The following is an 18,825-nucleotide window of genomic DNA, read 5'->3' on the forward strand; positions in this document are numbered from 1 at the left end:
TGAATCCCCAGCTATTTGGTTTTCAGGAGCCTGTAGCTCAGTGGTTCTCAACCTTCTGGCCCTTTAAATACAGTTCCTCATGTTGTGACCCAACCATAAGATTATTTTCATTGCTACTTCATAACTGTAATGTTGCTACTGTTATGAATCATAATGTAAATATCTGGTATGCAGGATGGTCTTAGGCGACCCCTGTGAAAGGGTTGTTCGACTGCCAAAGGGGTCGCGACCCACAGGTTGAGAACCGCTGCTCTAGTCCACCTGCTAAATCTCCAGATGCTGCTGACAAATTTCTTAAAGGGATGGGTTTCCATGGGGCTTCCATAATACTGGGAGTGACTTATTAATGGAGGAATTCAAGATGCCCATAGCGGGTAGTAAAGGAGCGCCATCATTCATTCATACAATCATGCATTTATGAATAGCTATACTGAGCCCCTCCTACATGCCAGGCACTGTGCTAGGCCCTGACATGAAGAGGAACCGTTCTTACCCTGGGGTAGACTCTCAGGAAGTATTGTATTTAAAAAATAATTGCATCACTTAGTTCATGCCCTCATGGTCACAGTGTGGAGGGGAAGACAGAAGAGTGAGCAGGAAGTTATACTTCCGAGTCATAAGGGCACAGAGGAGAGCCCCCCCCCCCACCCCCCACCCCCCACAGTTCTGGCTGGTCTGAGAGGGCTTCTGCAGGAGGGGACGTCCTCACTGAGACCTAAAGAGTGAGAAGGGGTGAGCCTGGAATGGGATAGGGAGGGAAAGCAGGAACAAGCAGCTCATGGAAAGTCCTCAGATGAGAGCCTGGCAGCCTCAGAGACCTGCAGATTTCTGTCTAGCTAGATCAAGGGGTCAGAAAGGAGAGTAGTAAGGGGATGGATGGAGAGGTGATCAGGAGAAAGGTCACCGAGCGCCCTGTCTGTCATGTTAAGCTTACGTTTCAAGGGAAGTCAGGAGCCACTGAAGGATCTATAATCCAAGACTCTTCCTTGACCAGCACTCCTTTCTAGGAGAGAGAAAGGAGAGAGAGAGAGAGAGAGAGAGAGAGAGAGAGAGAGAGAGAGAGAGAGAGAAATATCAGTATGAGATTCTAGCTTACCCATCAACAGTGTATGAACTTGTCTCTTTACCACCTCTTCACTCTCACTGGGTATTATTTTTTTTTCAACTCTTTACCATTTGCCAAGAGCAATATGGTTTTAGTTGCCATTTCTTTATTTCCTAGACAGGTTGCCCATTTTCCCATTTGCATATTGATCCTCTTGGATTTTCCTTTTTGGTGAATATCTTTTCTCCTTCCTTACTGGTCTCAAAGGCGAAACCAGATCCAGGGCCTCCAGGAGAATGTGCGGAAGCTGCCGAAGCTGCCCAACCTGTCCCCGCTTGCCATCAAGCACCTGTGGATCCGCACGGCCTTGTTTGAGAAGGTCCTGGACAAAATTGTGCATTACCTTGTGGAAAACAGCAGGTGAGCCGGAAAGACCAGACACCTGGGCGCACTCTGCCTCCACCTGCTGGCAGTCATGGGAATTGCACCCCTTGCACACAGCCACTTTCTTTTTGCCCCCTTGATGTGCACTTGATTTAAAGGTACTAAATACAGGTCGTCTGGACATTTGAATCTGCACTGGCCTCGATTAGAACCTTGGGAAGATTCAGGTGTTTAGTAGCAATGCGGGGTCTTCGCATTTGGAATGGGTTGTAGGGTCTTGAGATTTTGGTGATCTTTCTTCTCCAGCGAGTTAAGCCCACCGTCTACTCGCCGCCAACCATATGGCTGTAGGGAAATCACTCAGCTGCTCTGTGCCTGTTTTCTCTTTTGGTAAGTGGGATAGGGATTGTTGCCACTTCGGAGAAGAGATGAGAAAGGGAGTTAGTCATTTTGGAAGTGAATAATGACTCTTTCTACATCTTCTCTCCTGGCTCAGAATTACCTGCTGTAACGGTTTTATAGTATGAGTCCTCTTGGCAAGCATTTATCCCTGTATTCATGTATTCATCCAAATAAGTATTTAGTGATCATCTACTATGTGCCAGGCACTAACCTAGATGTTGGGGATACATTGCTTCTACCTGTCATATTATGTCAAGAGCAGTGGGGAGCCCTGAAGAATCTATAGTTTGAGATTCCTCATGGCCAGTACTCCTTTCCAGCGAGAGAGAGAGAAATATCTAATAATCTCCCCATCTTTTGGGATATGAAAGTGCCTATTTAACTTAACTACATCTTCACACACAGTGGATATTCAGTAATAAAAGAGTAGATTTTGTTCTTTACCTGTTTGCTAGGAAAATATGTATGAAAGTACAGAGCAAGGTCCCTTCCCTCATGAAGCTGACATTGTAACAGGGAAACAGTCAAGTAGTAATTTAATAATATGTGGCGAGTGTTCCAAGACAAGAGGGGGGTGTTTCACCTCCTCCCGGTGCTTATGGAAAGTGTCCTGGAAGGTATGACAGTTAAGCTTCCATTAACCAGGCGAAGGGAGTGGGGAAGAGTGTTCCCAGCAGAGGGAACAGCAGGTACAGAGGCCTTGAGGCAGGAGAGGAACTGAAAGAAATCCAGGCTCTGGGGCTGCAGTTAATCTCTTCACCTTCTTGTAAATTGTAACACGTCTCTGTCCCCTGCCCTGTCCCCAGGGCCTCTGAGGTTACTGCCTGTGGTGTGTGACCTTGTGTTTTCCTACCGAATATGTCAGTCAAAAAGAATGAGTAATGATTTGAGCATCAATGCTAACCTGCTGTTGCTTCATTAAACTTTGTATTTTGAATTTTAGATTCGCACAGAAGTTGCAACATTAGTACAGAGAGTTCTTGCCTCCCCCCAATGATAGCATTCTGCACAACCAGAGTACAAGACCCAAAACAGGAAGTTGCCATTGGTACAACACTGTTCACTAAACTACAAGCTTTATTTGGATTTCACCAGTGTTTACATATACTCATGTTTTTGCTATGTAGTTCTCTGAAATGTTAAAACGCGTTGTTTCATATAAGCATCACCACACTCAGGATGAAGAACTGTCTATGACAGAAACCCATCACCTTAAAGAAACTTCTTCAGGTACCTGTACAGCCACCCCTTGCTCCCAGGGCTCCCTGCTGTCTTTTCAGGCACCATTTCCAAGGTCACATAACTGCCAGTTTTTGGAAGGGACACGGAATAGTGGAATGGAAAGTGTCTCGAAGCATTATCTTTATATCTGACACTAAACTGTATAAACTTGATGTCGAGCATGCCTGGGGCGTGTCAGTTATGCCTCAACCAATATTCTGGTTGGTAGAAGATTTCTTTGGGGTAAAATTACAATGATGCTGCAGCAATTTAGTGAGAAATTTCCTGGTGTCAGAGTTGGTGCTGTTGCTGTACATGCAGGTCAACGTTTCATCCTCCCAACAGCCTGGATAGATGCGTCTGTCATTCTTTCCACTTTGCATCGAAGCTCAGAGAGGGTAATCCCCTGCCCAGGGGCACACAGCGAGGAAGAGAGTAGCCGAGATGGGCTCCTCCTCGGTCTGTCTGACTCCAGATCCTTTGCCCTTCATCCCCGACTATAGGATGGAAAGAGCCGAGCCATCTGGGTGTGGCCTCCAGCAAGTCATTTACCCTCTCTGGGACTGAGATCCGTCAGGAGGTCAGAACAAGGTCCTTTCCAACTCTGAAACTCTGTTATCTTTGCAGTGGTTCCCAACCTTCCTAATGCCACGACGCTTTAATACAGTTCCTCATGTTGTGGTAACCCCCAACCATAAAATTATTTTTGTTGCTACTTCATAACTGTAATGCTGCTACTGTTATGAATCATAATGTAAATGTCTGATATGCAGGATATATTTTCAGGGGTCGCGACCCACAGGTTGAGAACCGCTGAAAGGTTTGCACAGACTTACACACCACTACACAACTCGAACAAAGACTGAGAACATTCAGCACAAACACTGTATGTGATGGCTTCTCCTGTCATTTTGAAGAGCCAGAATCCAGGGGTGTGTGTCAGGCCAGCATTGTCCACATTAGTTATCTGGACAGGAAGGCCTGTTCATACAGCCTTTTGGGACAAGGACAGCTGAAAAGCATTTTATCGCCTCAATAATATTAGAGGGGTAGATATCATCTGTGCCTCCTAATGACTTCCTGTCTGAAATGGAAGATGCGGTAGAAGCAGACAAAACCAGCCAGGCCTCAGCAGCCTTCTAATTATTCCCATTACCTCATTAAGGCTTTTATTACAGTCGTGTATTAAGCAGTGACATGCTCAGAAGCGACTTGCTGGAGTGACTGTGCTAAAATCAGTGCCTTACATCTGTTGTCTCTCTTGAAAGTCCTTCCCAAAACCCTATGCGATACATTATCATCTTCCTGTTACGGATGGGGCAGCTGAGGCTTACAGAGGTAACCGCGTGACAAGAGCGAGAGTGAACCCATCCTGTCTGCTTTTAACCACCAGGCCATGGTGCACCCTCTGCCGGTCACTTCCCGAACCTGCATGTTCTTTCCTCTCTTGCCAGTAAATACTACGAAAAGGAAGCACTCCTGATGGACCCTGTGGATGGCCCCATCCTTGCGTCTTTGTTGGGTAAGTGCAGCGCTCTGAGCTTCCTGTGATTCTCTAATCTCCGCTCACAGGGCCCCTCCTAAGGGCCTCGCTCACCTCCCTCCTGCCTCCCCCATCAGACTCACTTGTTCCCTGTCTGTTGCTCCCAGGGTCTCGTTTCTCGCCTTAGCAGGACTCTGGGGCACCCTAGCTGACCAGAGGAGAGGGATAGTGCAATGGGTGGCCCACCTGGAGGTAGACGGGAGGGCTGACTTTCAGGGGCCAAGGATTACCAGCCCCTCTGCTCGGCAGTGGGGCCCTGCGCCTTGGAATACACCAAGATGAAGACGGCGGATCACTTCTGGACCGACCCCTCCGCTGACGAGCTCGTCCAGAGGCACCGCATCCACAGCTCGCACCTGCGACAGGACTCGCCCACCAAGCGCCCCGCCCTCTGCGTGAGTGGGGTGGGCAGTGAGACCCGGTGGGGGAATCGGGCTGAGTTCCCGACTGGGCGTGGGGCCAGGGGATGGAGTGGGGCCTGGAAGGTCACTCCAGCCTCATCCTCTACCTCCGCGCACACTGCCAGATCCAGAAGAGGCTTTCGAGTGGCAGCATGGATGACCGCCCATCCCTCTCCGCCCGCGACTATGTGGAGTCCCTGCACCAGAACTCCAGGGCCACCCTGCTGTATGGCAAGAACAACGTTCTCGTTCAGCCGGTGAGAGCTCATCGTGGGCCCAGATCTTCCACTGGGCGTCTGGCTCCATGTTATAGAGAAGTTCCCGTTGGCTCTAGGTTGCCCATTCATTCATCCACCCACCTACTCACCCATCTATTCATTCATCTGCCAGTATTTTCTCTATCCATTCATTCATCCATATGCTGCTATTTCCTTCATTCATGCATCCACATGCCAGTATTTCCTTCTATCAAATCCATCCATACATCCACCCATATGTCAATATTGCCAGCCAGCCTATCACTTCTCTTGCAGTGTCTATAGCCACCATCCTTCTGTTCCTGCACTTCCCACCATTCTTTCACCCAACTTCCTGTATTTATGTCCACTCGCCCATCCATCCATTTGTCCATTTATTTTTACTCCATCTGTCCATCTATGTGTTCATCCAGCCATCTCTTCATTCATTCTCTCGTTACCACTCATTCAGCACACCTTTATACGGAACCTGCTAAATGTTAGATGCTTAGGATAGCAAGATAAACATCTTCATAGTTAATATTGATTAAGCACTTCCTATGTGTCGGGCACTGTGCTAAGTGCTTTTAATTCTGTCAACTCATTTAAACTTCACAACAACCATTTGAGGCCGGTGCTGTTATCATAGCTGATTATACTGCGGCCCATGAGGGCAAAGTAAGGCACAGAGTTATTATTTGAATTCAGCATGGCTAGTGCCAGAAGTTGCCACTCACCAGTCACCCTCTGTGCCCTGCACTGGGCCAGGCCCCAGGAATAGCGATGAGCAGGCATATGGTGCCCCTGCCCTCATGGGAATTCTCCTTTGCTGTCCCCTCCCTGGGAACACTAGGGTCAGTGTAGTGTTTGGGCTCAGCTGAGAGGAAGCAGAGGGACAGCTGTTGGCCACCCAGCTCTGTGGTCACAGTTACAATCACTGGGTGACCCTGAGCAAGTCACTCCTCAGTATCCACATCATAGTGGGTACAGCACCCTATTTCCTGAGACCTAAGAAGCATCAATTTAAGATGCACCATTTTTTATATAACTATCAGGAAATTGAAAGTGCTATTAAATTATATACAGTGTTTTCTCTCTACTTGAAACTCTTCTTTTATGTGTTTTGAAAGCTCTTTGAGATTTATTTGGATAGAGTTTTTATAAATGCCAGGCCTCCTTCCAAGAACTTTTCTCCACATGTGCAGTAACCACCATGCACAACACTTAATTGAAATAACAATATGAACAGCTGTGACTGAGTGTACATGAGTCAGGCAATGATAACGGCATCCCAGTGGTGGGATGCTGCTGATTATAAGATGCATCCTCGTATTCAGGCACATTGAAATGTGAAAGACAGATGCGCATCTTAGAATGGATGGAAGACTGCCACTGTGCTCCCTTGGTGGGGCTGCAGGCTTGGGTGGTTCAGTTGAGACATGTGACCCTGAGCCATACTGGATATATACCAGATGCTCAGGAAATGTTAGTTGTTGGTCTACAAATGTTGTTGAGGTGAATTTGGTGGAGGAGCTGCCGCCTCTATGGGTGAGGCTTAGGGACACCCCTCTCCAGTCCCTTCCCCACTTGGGATACAATATAGCAGGTGAGAAGCTCTGCAGGCAGATTGGGACGCCAGAGGCTCAGGCTGCTGGGCAGGGAGGATGCTGCGGGTATTTGGGGAGGGTCTTCTGGGGGAGCAGACAGAGGTTAGCTGCAATTTTTTTCTCCCATAAGACTGGCTAAAATGATGGTGGGTAAGTGTCTTCTGCTTTGAAAAAGGTGATGTTGAGAGGGACAGAGCTCCTCCTTGCTTCTAAAGAATTCCCAGGTCCACCCTTGCAGCAGGGCCCTGGACCTCAGAAGGGAGGTGAGGGTATGAAAGTGTGAGGGGCAGGCAGCTCTCACAGCTGGGTCTACTAGTATAACACCCATCCTGGGTGGTTGGCTGCAATAGCCTTGCTTAGTATGGCCACCTAGAAGGAAGTTCAGGGTCTTCCAAATAGCCATGACCTTGGAGGGAATGGCCCAACCTCTTGGTTCCAGTTATGTGTCCTTGAGTCCAGTGGACCATGTTAACTGTTCACTCTGGCACTACAGCCAAGTCTGAGTCCTTCTCGCTCTACAGAGGGATGACATGGAGGCTGTCCCAGGGTACCTGTCCCTGCACCAGACTGCTGACCTCATGACCCTGAAGTGGACACCCAACCAGCTGATGAATGGGTCTGTGGGAGATCTGGACTATGAGAAGAGGTAGGGTGCCAGGTCCCTCCCCTCCCCTTGGCACAAGGAAGTTTGTGCCTTGTCCCTTGTGCCCTGCCCCTACCTGCTGCTCCATCTGGTTGTTACAGCCACTTGGCCCAGCCTCCCTATGTCAGTGGCCTCATGGGTAACTCAAGAACTTGGGAGGATCCAGTAACCGACTGGAAGAATCTTAGGGTGTGGGAACTAGGCAGAGCCCTGGCCAAAACACCACCCAGAAATAACATTTTTTTAAAATATATTTCTTTATTCAGAGAGGAAAGGAGAAGGAGAGAGAGATAGAAACATCAATGATGAGAGAGAATCATTGATTGGCTGCCTCCTGCACGCCCCCTACTGGGGATCGAGCCCCGCAACCCAGGCATGTGCCCTTGTCCGGAGTAGAGGCAAGGGAGGAGGGGACCAAGGAAGAGGAGATAGTCTGGGAAGACTGTGATACAGATGTTAGGGTCAGGTGGGTCCTGGTGAGAAGAGTGGAGGAACCCATGGGTATGGTCTGGCCTCCGGGGCCCTCCCCCACGATGATGTGGACAGACATCCTGCAGCTCTGACCTTCCCTCACCTTCCAGCGTCTATTGGGACTATGCCATGACCATCCGCCTGGAGGAGATCGTCTACCTGCACTGCCACCAACAAGGTAGGGACTGCCCACCCGCCCCCCTGTTGCCTGTGCAACCTCAGGCAACTGACTTCACCTCTCAGAGCCTCAGTTTCCCCTCAGGGGGGATCATACCAGGACCTACTCATGGGGTTATTGTGAGGCTCAAGTGGCATATGTTAAGGTCTCAGCATCAAACCCATGGTGTTGGTTGCTAATACTGAGCAATTATGGTGTGCCAAGCCTGACTCTGAGTATTTACATGCCTGTTACTTAATCATCACAACAACCTAGTGATAGGGGCTCCGTCACGGCCAGTGCACAGATAAGGAAGCAGCATGGCACAAAGACATGCAGCTTATAAGCTCCAGAGCCTGGACTTGAACCCAGGTCTTTGTCACTCCAAAGTCAGTGCTCAGCCGACCTGGGATTAATAACTAGCATTCCCCTTTAAAGCTCAAGGCAGGCATATTCATAATAAGCAGAGAGTCATCCTGCTTTGGAAAGCAAGGGACCTGTGGCCAACCAAGATGTAAAACATACAAGCTAATTTAATGAGATAGGACTGGGTTCCAATCCACACCCTGCCATGTACTAGCTGTGTGACCCTTGGCAAGTTATGTAACCTCTCCGAGCCTCGGTTTTATCTTTTGTAAACTAGGCAATAATAGATATTTTGAGTACTACAATAAGATGGTACCTTTAACGTGATGTGCTTATATACAGTAAGTGCTCAATCCATGCTACTGACAGTTACTACTGCGCTGAAAAAGCCTCCATACAAAAATAGATCAAGTAGATTTGTAAAGGGTGCTTGAGGGGCATGGGTGTTGGGAGGCAGCCTTTCCCTTTGCTGGGGGCTGTAGGACATGTTCTTCTTGGCCATGTCCTACAGTCGCAGTCAACAATGATCATAAGTGGGATGAGAGGGACTTGGGGAAGGTGAAACTGCCTCTGACCTTCTGTCCAGACCTGTCCCAGAGCCTCAGAGCAGGTCCATGTGTCTGGGCCTGGGGGTATGTGCTGGCCGGGAGGGCCCGTCACCATGCCTCTTAGTGACTTCCTGCTGGGTCTTCTGTGGTCGGTCACATGGCAGTGGACAGCGGCGGGACGGTGGTGCTGGTCAGCCAGGACGGGATCCAGAGGCCACCCTTCCACTTCCCCAAGGGGGGGCACCTCCTGCAGTTCCTCTCATGCCTGGAGAACGGGCTGCTCCCTCACGGGCAGCTGGACCCACCACTCTGGTCTCAGCGGGGGAAGGTGAGTGATCGTGGCTGGGGGTGGGGTCAGCCAGGGTGAATGGTCATTCTTGCCCAGGAGCCCTTGTGTGGCTTTTCGGGCTCATGCACACCCCATCACGACCCTCATGACGTGCAGTTGGGGGACAGGTGTGTCCCAGGGACTGTGCATTGGGACATGTTCTTTCAGGGTAAAGTCTTTCCCAAACTGCGCAAGCGAAGCCCTCAGGGTTCTGCCGAGTCCACAGCTTCAGACAAGGAAGATGACGAGGCCACGGATTACGTGTTCAGGATCATCTACCCCAGCCTGCAGTCCGAGTTCGGTACGTTGTCCTGTTCCTGGGCCCAGGGAGTCAGCCATTAGCTGATCCTAAAAATGAACTAGGCGTTTGGAAATAGAGGACAAGAGGTCTGGAATCTGGGGCTGACGGGGGACCTGAAATCAGGAAGTTTATACCTTGGTGGCCTTGATTTGCCCCCATATGAGAACTAATAACCACTCTTCTTAGCGAATAAAGATGCCACTGACTGGGAGGTGGCATGGGATAGTGGCAGTGACATGGACTCTGGAAATCACGTTGAACTTGGGCAAGTCGCTTTAACCTCCTATGCCTCAGTTTCATAATCTGTAAAATGGGGTGTCTACAGCACATATTTCATAGGGCTTTTGGAGGATTAAATTAGATAAGTCACTTGACATAGAACACTCAAATGTTAGCTGCTATTGTGTTACTATACTTCAACATATTGTTGTAAGGATTTAATGAGATGAGGTGATCAGTGTAAAGCCCTTAGAATAAGGTCTTGCACATAGTAGGCACTCAATAAATGATAGTCATAGCAGCAAAGGGAAACAAAGTGCTTGGCACTAGCCCAGGAGATGATCTGCCTGCTGATTGCCGTGAGACAGACGCTTAGTGAATGGAGATTGTTGCTATTAAGATGATCATTCTTACTGTTGTTAGGATTAAGTGAATTACTATTTGAAAAGTTCTTGAAAGGAGGCCTGGCATTTATAAAGCACTGTATGGACATCTGTTAAACAAATCAGTATTAAGTTATACACATCCTCTCTGTTATTTAACCCTCTGTGGCCCCATTGATCCAATCAGATGGATAATGGCTTGAAGCCTCCCTTTGCTTAAGTGACCTCGGCTGCACAGTGAAAGGCTCTTTTGAAAGCAGATGTCCTTCCCAGCAAGGTTGAACTAACCATGCCCGGCCACTTAGTGCTCCATCTCTCATCCATCGCTGAGTTGGATTGGCAGTAAGATCCTACAGGGCTTGGGTTAGTGTGTTTTCACCCGTATATTCCTTCATGAAGAGCCACAGAGTGTCCTGAAGTGTTCTTAGCATGTGCACTCCTGCCCAGGCTGTCTATGCACACAGCCCCACCGGAGAGCTGGTTCATTAGCCAAGACCAGATGCCCTGTGGCCACCTTCCCAGAAAACTCTCTCCTCAGGGGCTCATCCTCCAACAGGCTCTTGCCGGAGCCAGGCTGGATTCCCTTATTTGGGGAATATCATTGTTAGCTTCTTGTGGCTGCATGTGCCACCAGGAGAGACGCTAGGATTCAAGACACTAGGATGCAGCAGTTCGTTGTGATAGGGGCTGTCCTGTACACTGAAAGATGTTGAGCAGCATCCCTGGTCTCCACCTACTAGATGCCAAGTGGCCAATCCATCCCCTGCCCACCAAGTGTGGCAACCAGAAATGTCTCCAGTCATTGCCAAGAAACTGGAGGCAAAATTGTCTCAGGCTGAGAACTGCTGGTTCAGAGAAAAGCTCACATCAGTGCATTCAACTCGGCCACTGTGTGTGGGGCCGTCGGGGTTGGGGTGCAGGGTGAAGGTTCAAGTCCCGAAGACTTGGTTCTTCTGGTCGGTTCAGTGTTCTGCCCACCTCAGACTTTCCATTTCACTGGTGCTTTTTGTTTTGTGTCTCAAGTTGTTCCCGGCCCCTTGGGCAGCACATCCTCGGTCTCCGTGGGCCCTGCCTGGACGGTGGTTCCTGTGGGCCGGTCCATGCTGGTGGTGGCCAGGGGCAGTCGGTGGGCCCAAACCAGATGGGACACCACCCTTCCCATGCCAGGCTTGAAGCAGCAGCCCCCCAGTAATGTCTGGGTCCCCCCATCCGTTGGGACTGGGTGCCAGCCACCTCTGCCATGTTGTCATTTGAGTCTTGGTCCTAGTGGAGATGGAGGTGAAAGACAAATAAGTACCTTTATGCTGTCCAGTTGGTACCCTGTGTGATGCAGCTTGGAGTGCTGTGGGTTCAGTAGTGAAGGGATCCATTGGTGATGTCTACATGTTGGGAGGGACTGGGGGCAGAGGCATGCCTGCCACACCTGGGCATAACTGATCAATGCTTCCCTGAGATTGGCTAAGAACTGGGGCTGTTTTTCTAGAACATTTTACAGGGGCTTGCTGGTCATTTTTGGCCAGCTCATTGGTGAGTCTGCTTGGGAAGGTTTAGTGTAACAAGCCAGTTTTGGTGGCCCCCAAAGCCTCATTCTGGAGGCAGCTTTGTCCTACGTCGTTGGGTGCGAGCTGACCCTGTCAGCCACTGAGCTCCGATGACAAGTGGGGCTGAGTCCACAACTACCCTCCCCTTGGAGCCTGAGAGAAGCTCAGTGGCTTTCACTGGATCAGGTGGGCTCAGGAACTTGGGTCAGACAACATCCTTGAGAACGCCTGGCACCAGGGTAAATATGCATCTCTCTTAATTTCCTGGAGCAGGGCTTGGCAAACATGGCCTGCAGGCCAAACCCAGCTTCATTCTGTACAGCCCATGAGCTGAGAATGGTCTTTACATTTTTTGAATAACTGAAAAAAATCAAAAGCAGAATAATATTTTGTGACAGGTGATAATGATACGAAAGTCACATTTCAGTGCCCATAAAGTTTTATTAGAACATACCCATGCTTGTTTGTTTGCATTTTATGTATGGCTACTTTTGCACTACAACAGCAGAGTTGAGTGGCTACAATAGCAACCAAGTGGCTCACAAATCCAAAACTATTTTCTACCTGGATCTTTTCAGAAAATATTTTTTGAGCCCTGTCCTAGAGAAAATAATTTTTGCACCTGTCTCGAACTGCCAGGGGGCCAAGAAGTTAACTGTAGAAATTGTGATGTGTATGTCACCAGTATGTTTGTCCTGCAGCGGCACAGATCCTGTGGTGTTCTTGGAGCTGGGAAAGAAAACAGTGAGAGAAACTTAAGGGCCATATTCCTGGGAGCAGTTGATCAGGAATCACCAATGTCCGGGAGTTAGGAGATCAGTCGTGCTTTCTTGGTTTTCAAATGTGGCTGCTATATCAGAATTGTTTTTGAAATATAGACTCAAGGGATGTATGACCAGGAGGTTTTAATTGGCTACATCAGGGGTGGGATACAGGCTTATGGCTTTTTAATAAGCCCCCGCCCCCATGTTATTCTGGGGGTGGCCAGCCTACTTGAGACCCATTGAAGCAGCTGGATCAGGACCACGGACAGCGCAGGTGCCCTCTTCCTTGTCAGTGGGAGGCTCCACTGGGTTCTCACCCTTGTGTGCCCTGCCTCATCAGATGAGTCAGGGTCCCTCTGTCTCACTACTAGAGACTCTCTCACCAGAGAGTCTGTCTCTGAGGACTGGAGACCATCTGCCTTCCCCAGAAGCCCCCAGCAGGTCCCCGTCCTTTCATGTCAGCCTCCTGTGAGGACAGCTGAATGACAACATGGTGTGAGGCGTGGCCTCCTACTCTGGGATTGGGCCTGTTTTCTTGGCTCTGGTCTCTCTCTGGGTTCTCTTCCACTCTCTACTGTCATCAACTCTGCCCATTTGCTGGGGGCCCCAAATTTTGGTGGTGGCTTTCACTGGATCAGGCGGGCTCAGGAACTTGGGTCAGACAACGATTGTGGTCGCTGTTTCCTACTGTGACATTAAGGGGCTTTTCCTATCCCTGTGCTGGCCTAGGAGTGAGCTGCTTGTTTTGGGGTGAGGCTTCTGTAACCCACATATGCTCAATCAGGGCTCTTCTTCTGCCCTTTCTACTCCCCACAGTGCCCCAGGACCTGATGGATGTCTCCATGAGCAACCTGCCATCCCTATGGCAACCCAGTACCCACAAATCCTCTTGCTCATCCTGTTCACAGAGTGGCTCAGGCGATGGTGGCTCAACCAATGGCTGCAAACATGAGAGGTATGAGGGGCTTGAGCTGTGGATGGAGGGAATTGGAAGGATTTACCAAAGATTTGGAGATACCTGCTACTTGCCTTGCACTGACTTCAGAGGCTCCGGAATCATCCAAATCCAGGTTAAATCCTAGCCTTGTGAAGTCCTAGCTGTTGGAGCTTCCTTACATGGAAAAAGAACGTATGTCTCAGTAACAAACAGCCCTAAAATCTCAGTGGCTATTACAACAAAGGTTTATTTGTCTTGCATGCTATGTGTCTATTATGGATCAGTTGGAGACTCTGCTTTCTGCACATCAAAGGCCCCGCTGATGGAGCCACCACCATCTTGAATATTGCCAATCACAGTGACCGAGGGAAAAGGCATGGAGGGACTCGAAGCAGCATTTAAATGCCCCAGGTCAAACGAGGCACCTGTCATTTCCACTCACACCTCATTGGCCCTGTCTACAAGGAGCCAGGAAGTGAAGTCCCCCCATGCACTTCCAGGCAGAAACCAGAAATATTACTTAATGACAACCACACATGCCTAAATGGGACACTAATGCTTACTTTATATAGCTATTGTAAGGACATATCAGATAATGGTTTGAAGTGGCCAACATGTGGTACATGGTAATGCTCAGTAAATTACACGCTATTTTATTGTATAAAGTTAAATCCCAAGATCAACTCTTTCTTTGCTCATAGAGCTTTGGTCTCTCTGGAAGAATGACGCAGCCCATTCATGAGAATGGTCTTGTTTCCTGCTGACCTGGCCTGGCCTACAGGAGTGGAATCCTTTTTTCCCTTCTGGGCCTCTGTCCCAATGGGTGGTGAGTCTTCAGCTGTAGGATCATCAAGGGTGGGAGGCTGGATTCAGATTTTTTAAGTCTTCAAGCCCTGGGGACCAGAAGCCTTATCATCCGAGCAGATTCTCAGTCTCTCATCCCAGACCTGCTGAAGAGAATCTGCATTTAACAAGATCCCAAGACCATGTGTACCTTTAAGTTTGAGAATCACTGGTATAACCGAGAGACTAACATGTTAATGTGCGTCAGAATCACCTGGGGAGGTAGCAAAAACTACTGGTGCCTGGACTACTGCTTGGCGGTCCTGACTGAGTAGGTCTGTGTGGGGCCCAGGAATCCACGTGGTGGAGAAATTCCAAGTGATTAGGGGCTTGTGGTCCATGGACCACTGAAAAGTGCTATTCTAACTTAGTACCCCCTTTCACTGTATCTGTTTACACACTTCTAGTGACAGGGAGCTCACCACCTTGCAGGTAGCTAAGTACACTATGGGACAGCTGTCAGTGAGATGCTCTTCTCATGTAATCTGAGCAAGCCTGAGTCTTGCCAACCTGAGGGCACAAAGAGGGTAACTTTAAAGTTTAATGCCTCCAGGTGTACCTGGAGGACTTCGGCCATGCTTTCTACTCAGTGTTCCTGGGTTTTCCTGGGTGTCCCCTGGGATCATTTTCCTCTACTCTGTGTTTTTGCAAGAAGGTACAACACTCTCTTCAGCAGCCCTTATTTTCTACAACAATGCTGGGGCCCTATTCCTCTCTCCTCTTTCAGCCAAAAAGCCCCCCAGAATTCCCATGCAAGGAGAATTTATGCGGCATCACCTACTTTGCAATCAGCTAGTCCAGCCGTGGGCAAACTACGGCACGCGGGCCGGATCTGGCCCGTTTGAAATGAATAAAACTAAAAAAAAAGACCATACCCTTTTATGTAATGATGTTTACTTTGAATTTATATTAGTTCACACAAACACTCCATCCATGCTTTTGTTCCGGCCCTTCGGTCCAGTTTAAGAACCCATTGTGGCCCTCGAGTCAAAAAGTTTGCCCACCCCTGAGCTAGTCTCTGAGTCCCAGTTTGGCTCAGTTTAGTTCAGGTGGGTCACTTCAGAAGTCAGAATTCTTTCTGAAGGTGTCAGAAACCCACTTCAAACTGGTGCAAGTAAGAAGGAAAATCTGCTGACAGAATTGAAAAGTCCACAGGTGCAGTGGCTTCAGGTATGGCTGGATCCAGATGCTCAAAACAGGAATCTGTTTTTTTCTTTGGCTCTTGCTTCTATTTGCCACTATGATGGTTTTATGCTTAGGAAGGCCCTTCTATGCAGTAGCAAAAATGGATCCCAGATGCTTCTGCCCCATATCCCATTGGCTTTGGAACTTAATCAGGGAAAAGAGTGTCTGTTTCCCAGTTATCCCAACAAAAGTCCCAGGACTGATTCTCATTGGCCCAGGTTGGATCACATCACCACCTCTGGCCCAATCACTGTGATTCCAGCGTGAGTCATGCACTGGGAAGAATCAACTCTACCCAAACCATAGGGACAGAGTTATGGAGTGACTCCCAAGCAGATAGCAGAAGGGGCAGTGATGCTGTATGAGCAGAAATAATACCCCCACAGTCTGCTTGACCGGCTGGCTTTACTCTGCTCCTAGAGATAACAAGTTGTCTCCTCTCCAGGAAACCTGGGCTGTGGGTGGGTCTGTCCTAAGTGTCTCCCTTTTCCTCCACCGGCAGGGCTCCCCTGAAGCTTCTCTGTGACAACATGAAGTACCAGATCCTTTCCAGAGCCTTCTATGGATGTGCGTATTGACCTTGTTTGCCGTCGTGATCTCCAGGGAACATTCATTGAGTGCCTGCGACATGCCATCAATATCAGGGGGAGGAGCCTGGCTCTGGAGTTTGAACCCATGCTCCTCTATTTCCTAGATTCCTGGTTTTAGTGACATGATATTAACTTCTCTGAGCCTCAGTATCCTCATCTATAAGTTGGAGATAAATATACTTTGATCCTAAGAGAGGGCAGTGAACAATGGGGTTCCTTGGTGGCAGGGGTTTGGTTTAATCGCCATTGCATTCCCAGTGCCCACCTTAGAGTGTTTGTCTTCAAGACTGAATGAGAAGCATGTATAAAGCCCCTGCAGCTAGTGTTGCACATCATAGGTGCTCATAACTGCCTGTTCCCTTTCCCTGTGGGCAGAAGCAGAAGAGAAAGGTGGCCTGATCCCCTCCCAAGAACTTAAAAATGAAATTCATAATATAAGTACTCCGATTATTTCATTTTAACCGATGAGGAAACTGAGGTGCAGAAAGAGGGAAATGACTTGCCCAAGGTCACACAGCTAATAAGCAACAGACTCAAACCCAGGCCTGCCTGACGCAAAGGCTCTGTTTTTTTCCCCACTCTGCTATATCAGTTCTTAGCAGGGTTTAGTTCCCCAGCCTCTCAGCCTAGTGTGTGTATTTCAGGATTCTAGAAAAGTGTTAACACATGCTGCATGGGCCTGTGAAATAGCAGTGCAGGTCCTATCCCTGAGTGCCTGAAGAGGCAGGGAGAGTGTGAGCTCTCCAAGATCAAGGCTTTTGCCTGTTCTGGGCTGACCCGTCCCCAGTGCCTAATGCAGGGCCTGGCATGGAGCAGGCATTGGGTGTTTATGGAACCCAAATGGAAGAGCTTCCTGGAGGAAGGGGAGAGGGTTTAAAGGGATCTTGAATGATATCATCGCATGATGTGGCTCATCCCTGATAGCAGCTGAGAGCCCAGGTTCTGGAACTAGGCAGTTTGGGTTCAAATCCCAACTCCACGCTTCCTAGCTATGTAACCTGAGCAGGTGATGAAACCAGTCTGTGCTTCAGTTTCTCCATCTATAAGATGGGGATAAGAGTACCCGCTATGGCGAGAATTAAATGAGGGAAGTTAGGTAAGCTCAGGTGGCAGCTCCCTGGCACGTACGTAGTATGTGCTGTGTGTTAGCCATCATCATCATCACTGTTGGTAGGGGCGAGTCCTCAGGCTCAGGAAGGTCCAGGGTCCTCTCTGGGAGTTAAGGATGAGATGGTGGGGGAGATCCAGAAGAAGGGTATGCAGTCAAAACCAGCACAAGCCAGTATTTGCCGAGTGCCTCGTGTTCCAGGCACCGTGCCCTCCAGATCCCAGGATGGGTTGGCTGAAGGTTGGCAAGCATTCTGTTTAGAGTGCAGGGCCATCTTTGAAAGCAAACCAGTGCCCTCAGCATCCTCTTGGTTATGACTCGCCGGGACCTCGTTTATCCAGCTCCACGTTTTCTCCCGCTCTCTTTCTCTCTGTGTGTGGATTAGAGGCACCCAGAGGCACAGGAGCCCACCCCTACTCTGCTTCCAGCCTGTGAGTTAAATACCTTGGATTCTAGCGGAGGTGGTATCACCCTGACCAAGGTTGAGAAAGGTGATAGGACCTCCCCACGGTCACAGAGCAGTTAAGCAGTCAAGCCCACAGTGACTTCCCCCTCTGAGCCTAAGCTCCTTACCTGGAAAAGGGGGTGATGAGAACTCGTTGGGTCATGAGGGTTCAGGAAGGTTATGGGCAGCATTTTGGAGACTCTGAGACAAGGCAAGGAGGGTCGGATGGTGGATGATGACCCTTTCTCTATCTCCCCCCACAGGGCTTGCCTACTGCAGACACCTGTCCACCGTGAGGACCCACCTGTCAGCCCTGGTCAATCACATGATTGTGTCTCCAGACTTGCCCTGCGATGCTGGACACGGGCTGACGGCCGGGATCTGGGAGCAGTACCTTCAGGACAGCACAGTAAGGCTTGGCCTGGCTCGGCCTGTGGTGGGACTGCAGCGGGTGGGGGGCATCTTGCAATCTAAGGAATAGACCTATCTGCTTGCGGGGACTCAAGGATGTTGTGATATCTTTGGGTTTTGCATACCCAAACTCAAGAGTTCCAAGACCCATAGCCTACTTCTGCCCAAGGAGGATGGAAAATACACATGCTCTTCTGGAAGGAGTAAGAATCCATCAGTGGCTAAGCATTTATTAAGCACCAGCTGTATGCTCAGTCCTGCATGAGGTGCTATGAGTCCCCAGTGAGCAGGAATTCATAATGCGGTCGAATCTACTTAGAATGAGGAGAGGAGCTAAGTTAGAGAGAGACAGCTGTTAAAGTCACCCTAGTGTGCCTCTAAATCATTAGTGTATACAGAACCAGCTACTAATGTTCACTGCGGATTAATTTGCTTTAAAGCAATTTTCTTAGAGCTTAGTAGAGATGAAAAACTCCAAGATAATATTCCCAAATAAGCACAGTATACAAAATTGATTGAAAATTAAGTAGAAATATAAATTCCTTATACCCTGGTTTTTCCTTTTTTCTTTTTTTTAAATTTTTTTTCTTTTAAATATATTTTATTGATTCTTCACAGAGAGGAAGGGAGAGGGATAGAGAGTTAGAAACATCGATGAGAGAGAAACATCCATCAGCTGCCTCTTGCACACCTCCTACTGGGGATGTGGCCGCAACCAAGGTACATGCCCCTGGCCGGAATCAAAC

The 18,825-nt window shown here is 48.9% G+C and overlaps 1 protein-coding gene across 4 annotated transcripts in view; it reads left to right on the forward strand.

Annotated features, from left to right (window-relative positions):
* SGSM1 (small G protein signaling modulator 1) overlaps positions 1-18,825 on the forward strand; it is a 53,637-nt gene that overhangs the window by 20,222 nt on the left and 14,590 nt on the right. For 3 of the 4 annotated variants that reach the window (XM_070399759.1, XM_070399760.1, XM_070399762.1), the window contains exons 5-16: positions 1,313-1,465; positions 4,507-4,574; positions 4,845-4,990; positions 5,122-5,253; positions 7,361-7,485; positions 8,064-8,131; positions 9,189-9,352; positions 9,521-9,653; positions 11,279-11,443; positions 13,377-13,515; positions 16,028-16,092; positions 17,932-18,077. In XM_070399759.1, coding sequence (XP_070255860.1) covers positions 1,313-1,465; positions 4,507-4,574; positions 4,845-4,990; positions 5,122-5,253; positions 7,361-7,485; positions 8,064-8,131; positions 9,189-9,352; positions 9,521-9,653; positions 11,279-11,443; positions 13,377-13,515; positions 16,028-16,092; positions 17,932-18,077 — 1,504 coding nt within the window. The remainder of the gene's footprint in view (positions 1-1,312; positions 1,466-4,506; positions 4,575-4,844; positions 4,991-5,121; positions 5,254-7,360; positions 7,486-8,063; positions 8,132-9,188; positions 9,353-9,520; positions 9,654-11,278; positions 11,444-13,376; positions 13,516-16,027; positions 16,093-17,931; positions 18,078-18,825) is intronic. The other variant, XM_070399761.1, reaches the window with a different exon arrangement.

Source organism: Myotis yumanensis, unplaced genomic scaffold, assembly GCF_028538775.1.
Source record: "Myotis yumanensis isolate MYYU_CA2020_CCGP unplaced genomic scaffold, mMyoYum1.0.hap1 SCAF_19, whole genome shotgun sequence".
NCBI lineage: Eukaryota > Metazoa > Chordata > Mammalia > Chiroptera > Vespertilionidae > Myotis > Myotis yumanensis.